This window comes from Eimeria necatrix, genomic scaffold (assembly GCF_000499385.1).
Source record: "Eimeria necatrix Houghton genomic scaffold, Enh_scaff597, whole genome shotgun sequence".
NCBI classification, from domain to species: Eukaryota; Apicomplexa; class Conoidasida; order Eucoccidiorida; family Eimeriidae; genus Eimeria; species Eimeria necatrix.
Genome location: NW_013654454.1, coordinates 7,501 through 15,000, shown reverse-complemented (window position 1 = coordinate 15,000; position 7,500 = coordinate 7,501). Strand labels below are relative to the sequence as shown.

Here is a 7,500-nt window from a genome sequence, read left to right as displayed (position 1 = left end):
AAAGTGCAAACGAACTTCTCCGCGTCTTCGCTGCAGCAGAGCCCCTTCCGCTGCAGGTAGCTGCGCAGCTCCGCCGCGCTGTACATCTCGCAGTACCGCGACACAAACGGGCTGCTGCTGCTGCTGCTGCTGCTGCTGCTGCTGCTGCTGCTGCTGCTGCTGCTGCTGCTGCTGCTGCTGCTGCTGTTGCTGCTGCTGCTGTAGTACGGGGCCCCGCCGAAGGCGGGCGGGGGGCTCGACGGCCACGGATACGGCAAACTCGCTCCCAAGCTTTGCTGCTGCTGCTGCTGCTGCTGCTGCTGTTGCTGCAGCTGAGGCCCGATGAACGGGGACTGTCGAGTTCGCCTGCTGCGGCTGCTGCTGCTGCCAGGAGGTCCAAATTCGCTGTCCCTGCTGCTGCTGCTGCTGCTCTCCGTCGGCTCTTCGCTGCTGCTGCTGCTGTACTCAGCAGCACCCTCATGTATTGCTGCCAAACGAACATGGCTGTGAAGATACGCGCTCCGCGCAGCAGCAGCAGCAGCAGCAGCAGCAGCAGCAGCAGGTGCTGCTGCCACTTTGAGTCTCGCCGCTGAGGTGTGCGTGCTGCTGCTGTCCAGACATCTTCCACGCTGGGGCTGGCTGGCGACAAAACTATAGCAGCCGCAGCTGCTGCTGCTGCTCTTGCTGCTGCTCCTGCTGCTGCCGCTGCTGCTGCTGCTGCTGCTGCTGTTTTGCTGCAGCGGCAGTGCTACCTGCTGTAAATGCCTCTTCCTGTGCGTTGCTGCCCCCGACAAATCGCAGCAGCAAACCAACCATGAGAGCAGCAGCAGCAGCAGCAGAATCCTGTGGTTGCATCTTGCCCTTCGGTAAAACGCAGGCTGCTTTGGGTGCTGCGGCTGCAGCAGCAGCTGCTGCTGCTGCTGTTGCTGCTGCTGCTGCATCTTTCTAGCCCCCTTCATCTTCCACTATATATGCAGTAAGTGGGCCTCTAGCTCTGGATTAAGTCGGCAGCAGCAGCTGCTGCTGCCAGAGGTTGTGCTGCTGCAGCAGTGAAGCGGTGCAGCGGCAACGCAGCTGGGCCTCATGCGGGCGGCATTGCTGCTGTTGCTGCTGCTGCTGCTGCTGAAGAAGCAGCAAGCACTGCAGCAGGGCCTCGGCTAAAGTGTCTCGCGTTGTAGCCACAGCAGCTGCTCTAGCGACGCCGCTGTGCGTAAGTCGATTGCAGTGTCTGCTGCTGCTGCTGCTGCTGCTGCTGCTACTGCTGCTGCGGCTGTTACAAGGTCTCTTTGGTGTAAATGTCAATAAAACAATATGCAGCATGAGCAGCAGCAAAGGAGCAGCAGAAGGTGCTGCTGGCCTGCTGCGGAAGATTCGAGGCAGCTCCGTGTGGCATCCCCTGCGCCTTCTGCGGCAGCAGCAGCAGCAGCAACAAATGCTGCAGCTGCTGCTGCTTCTTCGTTAAGTGTACACACGGAGTTCGAATGTTTCTTTGATTGGGAGCAGGCAAGAGCTGGTGTTCTGCTGCTGCTGCTGCTGCAGGATCTTCGGTGGGGTCGGTGGTGTTCTCGAGCTGCAGCAGCAGCAGCAGCCCTCTAGATAAGACAACGAGGTGTACATACACCTCGATCTCCAGCGTCAAAGATCTCAAATTCTTTAGCCTTCCAGAAGCTGCTGCTGCGCTGCTGCGCTTCCACGCTGCAGTCAGAGCACTGGCTGCTGCTGCAGCTGGAGCAGCAGCGGCTGCATGCGCCGGCAGCAGCAGCAGCAGCAGCGGTTATCGACAGCATAAAGGCCTTCATTAACTTTGTGCTAATGCTCGGATCAGCGAAATAAAGGATTAATAAAACAGGTTTCTGGCTGCTGCTTCTCTGCATTTGTGCTGCTGCTGCTGCGGCTGCCCTCCAGATCTTGCTGCAGCGGCTGCAGCAGCAAATCGACCGGCCTAGTAGCGGCTCGCTGCAGCAAACGACGCATGCAGAAGCCTTTGCTGCTGCTGCTGGCCTTAGCATCTATTAGCTGCGCCTACACCAGCTGCTTCTTGCTGCCAACGACGCTGCAGCAGCAGCAACAGCAGCAGCAACAGCAGCAGCTGCTGCTACTCCGGCCTTCCGTACCTGCAGCACTGCGGCCTCGAGTCATGACAAGCTCAAGGACCCCAGCAGCGCCGACAGCTGCAGCAGCAGCAGCAGCAGCAGCAGATGGTGCTGCTGCAGTTGGCGTCCCTGCAGCGGCAAACTGCAACATATCAGGCGCCTCTACAAGCACAGCAGCAGCAGCAGCAGCAGCAGCAGCAGCAGCAGACACAGAGAATCAAGACGCTGCCCCTACAGCGTCGGACGCAGCAGCCGAGCCAGCTGCAGCAGCAGCACCAGATGCAGCAGCAGCACCAGCTGCAGCAGCAGCAGCAGCGAAAGGGCTGCTCAGGAGATACGCGGCCTGCAAGAGCTGGAAGCGCAACAAGGCGGAAGTCATCGAAAAATGGATGGTGAGCCTTCTCTTGCTGCTGCTGCTGCTGCTGCTGCTACTGCTGCTGCTACTGCTGCTGCTGCTGCTGCAGCAGCAGTTTCTGGATACCCTACATTTTTGCTGTGCTGCTGCAGCGCGAGAACAATCTGCCCTTTGTGGCTCTGGACAAAGTCCCCCCAGCAGCTTGGGGCTTCATGTGGGCATATTGCTGCTGCTGTCTTTGCTGCTGCCTTTGCTGCTGCTGCTGCTGTTGCTGCTGTTGCTGCTGCTTTTAGCGGAGGCCAAGAGACCTTCAGCGTAGAGTCATGTTTTGCTGCTGCTGCTGCGGCTCTGCGCGTGGCGCCGGTGCTGCTGCATCTGTTGCTGCTGTCAGTCTGCGTCATTCCTTTCCGCTGCTGCTGCTGCTGCTGCTGTTAACCTGAGCTCATCTGCTGCTGCTGCTGCTGCTGCTGGCTGCACGCTTTTGCTGCTGCTGCGCAGGGACTTTGAAAGCAAGGAGCAGCTGGCAGCATTTGAGCGGGCGACGGAGAGGCTGCCGTTTAGAGGCAACTTAATATACCTGCACAAGGCCAGGTCTCGCAGCAATAAGCAGCAGCAGCAGCAGCAGCAGCAGCAGCAGCAGGAGCAGCAGCAGCAGGAACAAGAGGAGCAGCAGCAGCAGCAGCAGGAGGGCAAGGCAGACAGGAAGCAAAGCAAAGCTCCAGACAGCGAAGGGCCTCCGCCGAAGAGGCGGCAGACACAGGCCGGCAACGCGCGGCCAGCAGCAGCAGCAGCAGCAGCAGCAGCAGCAGCAGCAGCAGCAGCAGCAGCAGCAGCAGCAGGGGATGACCCCGGCACTGCTGCTGCTAAGGCAGGCACAACGGAGTGCGACTTTGCGCAGCAGCAAAAGCCGCTGCCAGCTTTGCTGCACTTAATTAACAACAAACCCCACCTAACTGCAGCAGCATCCATAGAACACCGCGTTGCGCCCCTCCACGGGTATGCTGCTGCTGCTGCTGCTGCTGCTGCTGCTGTTGTTGTTGTTGCTGCTGCTGTTGCTGCTGTTGCTGCTGCTGCTGTTGCTGCTGTTGTTGCTGCTGCTGTTGTTGGCGTCGCAGTCGTCGTTCTTGGTTCGGTGGGGTCGGCTGCTGCTCATTCTGGATGTGAACAATGCGCGCAGCAGCAGCAGCAGCAGCAGCAGCAGCAACAGCAGCAGCAGCAGCAGCAGCAGGATCTGCGCACTTTTTCTGCTTCTGTTCTTCTGCTTTCAGCTTCTCATATTACGACCAACTCAAAATGAAGCACACATATCTTAAAGTAATTCCCCGGTGCTGCTGCTGCACTGCTGCTGTTGCTGCTGCTGCTGCTGTTCTGCTGCTGCTGCGGAGCATTGCGCAGCAGCAAATGCGCTGTGCTGCTGTGCCGGAACACTTAGATCCTTTGTTATATGAGCGCTGGTTTATACTGCTGCTGTTGCTGCTGTTGCTGCTGCTGTTGCTGCTGCCATGGCACTCTCCTAAGGTTGCGAAGCGATGGGTTGGCTGCGACGTAAGCACCAACAGATCCAGCTCGTTGCAGTTACTGCTGCAGCAGCAGAAGCGTTGCTGCTGCAGCGAGTTCGCCGCGGAGGCTAACTGCTTGCTGCTGCGGCAAAAGTGTCGTAAAGATGGCATGGTCACTACGGGGAAGCTGCAGCGGTAGCTGCAGCAGCAGCAGCAGCAGCTACTGCAGCAACATTCTCGCTGGTGCAAGCAGCTCGTTGCTGCAGCAAAGTTGCTGCTGCAGCAGCTGCTGCTAAAGAGCTACCGCTGCAGCTCCTGCTGCTGCGTTTCTCGTGGTTTTGCTGCTGCTATTGCTGCGCTTTGAGCGTCCTTTGGCTCCTCTCCACATATGTGTTGTCCGCTGCTGCTGCTGCTGCTGCTGCTGCTGCTGCTGCAGCAAAACTAATTCTGTGCTGCTTGCTCGCCTCCAGGTGCTGCCGGCGCTGCCTGCCCCTGTTGCGGGGCGAATGGGTTACCGCAACAAGTGCGAGTTTACTGTGGGCATAGCCCGCAGGCAGCAGCAGCAGGAGCCGCCGCCGCAGCAGCAGCAGCAGCAGCAGCAGCAGCAGCAGCAGCAGCAGCAGGAAGAGGAGCAGCAGAGCCCCTGCGTGGGGTTTGTGTGCGGGGTGCAGCGGCTGCAGCCGCAAGTGGCGCCGCCCTCTGGTTTGCTGCTGCTAAACCACGGCATGCAGGAAGCAGCGCATGCAATGGAGGTGCGTCTAGGGTTTAGGGTTTAGGGTTTGGGGTTTAGGGTTTAGGGTTTAGGGTTTAGGGTTTAGCTAGGGTTTAGACTGGCGCTGCGCTGCGCTGCTGCAGCAACTCCTCAGGAAATCCCCCTTTCCCGTTTACAACCGGCGAACCCACGAAGGTAAGTTTTCTTTTTCCTTTTATTTATTTTGCTTTTAATTATTTATTTTAATTTATTTATTTTAATTTATTTATTTTAATTAATTTATTTTAATTTATTTCTTTTTTTGATTCTTTTAATGCTTCTTGTTCATTTTTTTGTTCATTTTCCCTTTTTATGCCGTTTTGTTCTTTATCGTTTTTTGTTCCATTTGCTGTTTGTCTTTGGTCCCTTCTATAACATCTTCTGTGATGCTGCCGCGCTGCTCATCTGCTGCTGCTGCTGCTGCTGCTGCTGCTGCTGCTGCTGCTGCTGCTGCTGCTGCTGCTTCGTGTGCTGCTCAGGCACCTGGCGGCTGCTGATGGTGCGCACGTCGGCCTGGGCGCAGTCGATGATGCTGGTGGTGCAGATAAACCCTTTCCAGCAGCAGCAGCAGCAGCAGGACCAGCAGCAGGACCAGCAGCAGCAGCAGGACCAGCAGCAGCAGCAACAGCAGCAGCAACAGCAGCAGCAGCAGCAGCAGCAGCGGGAGGCTGCTGAAAATCGCAAGGCCTTGATTCAAAGCGTTGTTGATGCCTTTGCTGGGCGGACTTTCGGGCAGTACAAAGTCACTTCTATCTTCCTGCAAGAAGTGCGCTGCTGCTGCAGTTGCTGCTGCTGTCTCTGCTGCTGCTGCTGCTGCTACGATTGCTGAGCTGCTGCTGCTGCTGCTGCTCTGAGTGCGTTGCAGAACTCTGCAGTGTCTGATGCAGTTGAGGGACATCCAATGGAGAAGGTGAGCTAAAAGGCGCCGCTGCTGCTGCTGCTGCTGTTGCTGCTGCTGCTGCTGCTGCTCGCGGGTCTTTAGCTGCAGCCATTGTTGCTGCTGCTCCTGCATGCAGATGTACGGCGCGGACGTATTGGAACAAAAACTCTGCGGCCTTCGCTTCCTTGTGGGGCCCGCCTCCTTCTTTCAGGTGCGGTACAACAGAATGCTGCTGCTGCTGCTGCCGCATCCACGAGGGTGCAGTTTTGCTGCTGCCAGGGCGTTGCTGTTGCGCCGGCTCGAGTTGCTGCTGGTGTTTGCGCTGCTTCTGCTGCAGCAGGAGGTGCAGCTGAGCTCGGAGTTGCTGCTGATTTGCTGCTGTTTGCATGCAGACTAATACTCCTGCATGCGAGGTCATGTACAAAGCTGTGCTGCAGCTGCTGCTGCCGCTGCCGCCTTCGGGGCCGCTGCTGGACGTCTGCAGCGGAGCGGGCACTATAGCCCTCTGTGCAGCAGCAGCTATCAAGAACGCTGCTGCTGCTGCCGGCAGCAGCAGCAGCAGCAGCAGCAGCAGCAGCAGCAGACGGGTAATTGGAATTGAGGCAGTTGCTTCTGCTGTTGAGGACGCGAGACGCAACGCCAAACTCAACGGGCTAGATACTGACGTCGAATTCATTGCAGGTATGCTGCTGCTGCTGCTGCTGCTGCTGCTGCTGCTGCTGCTGCTGCTTTTGTTGCTTCTGCTGCTGAGCCTTAATTATCTGTAAAGGGCTTAAGTCTGTTTCTGCTGCTGATGCCACCCCAGTTGTTGAGCCCTAATTACTAGTGAATACCGAGAGCCTACTTCTGCTGCTGCTGCTACCTCTGCTGCTGCTGCTGCTGCCTCTGCTGCTGCTGCTGCTGCTGCTGCTGCAGGGAAGGCTGAGGATGTGCTGCCGGGCCTCTTAGAAGAGTTCAGCGCCGAGTCATATATTTCGGCGGTCGTGGACCCCCCCCGCATGGGACTTCGTAAGTTGCTGCTGCTGCTGCTGCTGCTGCTGCTGCTGCTGCTGACTTTTGCTGCAGTGTGTTGGCGTTGCTGCTCGTGACGGCGCTGCTGCTTCTGCTGCTTCTTGCTGCTGCTGCTGTGCTCTGCTGCAGACCCGAAAGTGCTGAAGGCTCTGAAGCACTGCAGGCAGCTGGGTGAGTCTCGCCGCAGCAGAAGTATCCCTGCAGCAGCAGCTGCAACAGCAGCAGCAGCAGCAGCAGCACTTGAGATTTGCTGCTGCTGTTTGGGTGCTGCTGTCGCAGGCAAACTGGTGTATGTCTCGTGCAACTGCAAGACCCTGGTGGAGAATCTGTTGGAGTGAGTCTAAGGGGAAATAGTTTTATTTTTTGAATTATTTTTGAATATTTTAATTAAATTTAATGAATTAAAGTTTATTTAATTGATTTTAATTCTTTTTCTCCACAGACTCTGCGCCGATGACTGCAACGACCCCTTCCAGCCAGTTGCTGCTGCACCTGTGGACATGTTTCCCCACACGCTGCACTGCGAGGCGGTGGTGCTGCTGGCGAGGCGCAGCAGAGCAGCAGCAGCAGCAGCAGAGTACTGCAGCAGCAAGCGGGCTGAGCTGCTTGCCCTCACCGCCGTCGAGCCCGCACGCGCAGCAGCAGCAGCAGCAGCAGCAGCAGCAGCAGCAGAGGCCGCTACGTCTTCAGAGGATGAAGAGGACGCCGCGGGACGGAAGGCCCCTCGCACTCCTCCCAGCAGCAGCGCAAGCAGCAGCAGCACAGGCAGCAGCAGCACAAGCAGCAGCAGCACAGGCAGCAGCAGCACAAGCAGCAGCAGCACAGGCAGCAGCGAAGGCAGCAGCAGCAGCAACTGCGCAGGCAGCAAGGCATCCGGCAACGCGCAGCCGGCCACAGCTGCAGCCCCAGATTGGAATGGATATAATCCCCTC

At 57.8% G+C, this 7,500-nt stretch overlaps 2 protein-coding genes across 2 annotated transcripts in view; one reads left to right on the top strand and one right to left on the bottom strand.

Annotated features, from left to right (window-relative positions):
• The window catches only part of ENH_00064930 (helicase, putative), a gene marked incomplete at both ends in the record, with an annotated part of 8,015 nt that extends 7,181 nt beyond the window's left edge, over positions 1-834 (bottom strand). Inside the window, 2 exons of the mRNA XM_013582221.1 lie at positions 1-483; positions 632-834. The exon at positions 1-483 is cut by the window's left edge and continues 448 nt beyond it. Of these exons, the coding sequence (XP_013437675.1) occupies positions 1-483; positions 632-834 (686 nt within the window). The remainder of the gene's footprint in view (positions 484-631) is intronic.
• A 1,117-nt stretch (positions 835-1,951) lies between these two features.
• ENH_00064920 (hypothetical protein, conserved) lies at positions 1,952-3,724 on the top strand (the record flags this gene model as incomplete). Its single annotated transcript, XM_013582220.1, has 3 exons — positions 1,952-2,464; positions 2,580-2,641; positions 2,926-3,724. The coding sequence occupies 3 exons, from the start codon at positions 1,952-1,954 to the stop codon at positions 3,722-3,724; spliced, it is 1,374 nt and encodes a 457-aa protein (XP_013437674.1).
• Positions 3,725-7,500: the final 3,776 nt, after the last annotated feature.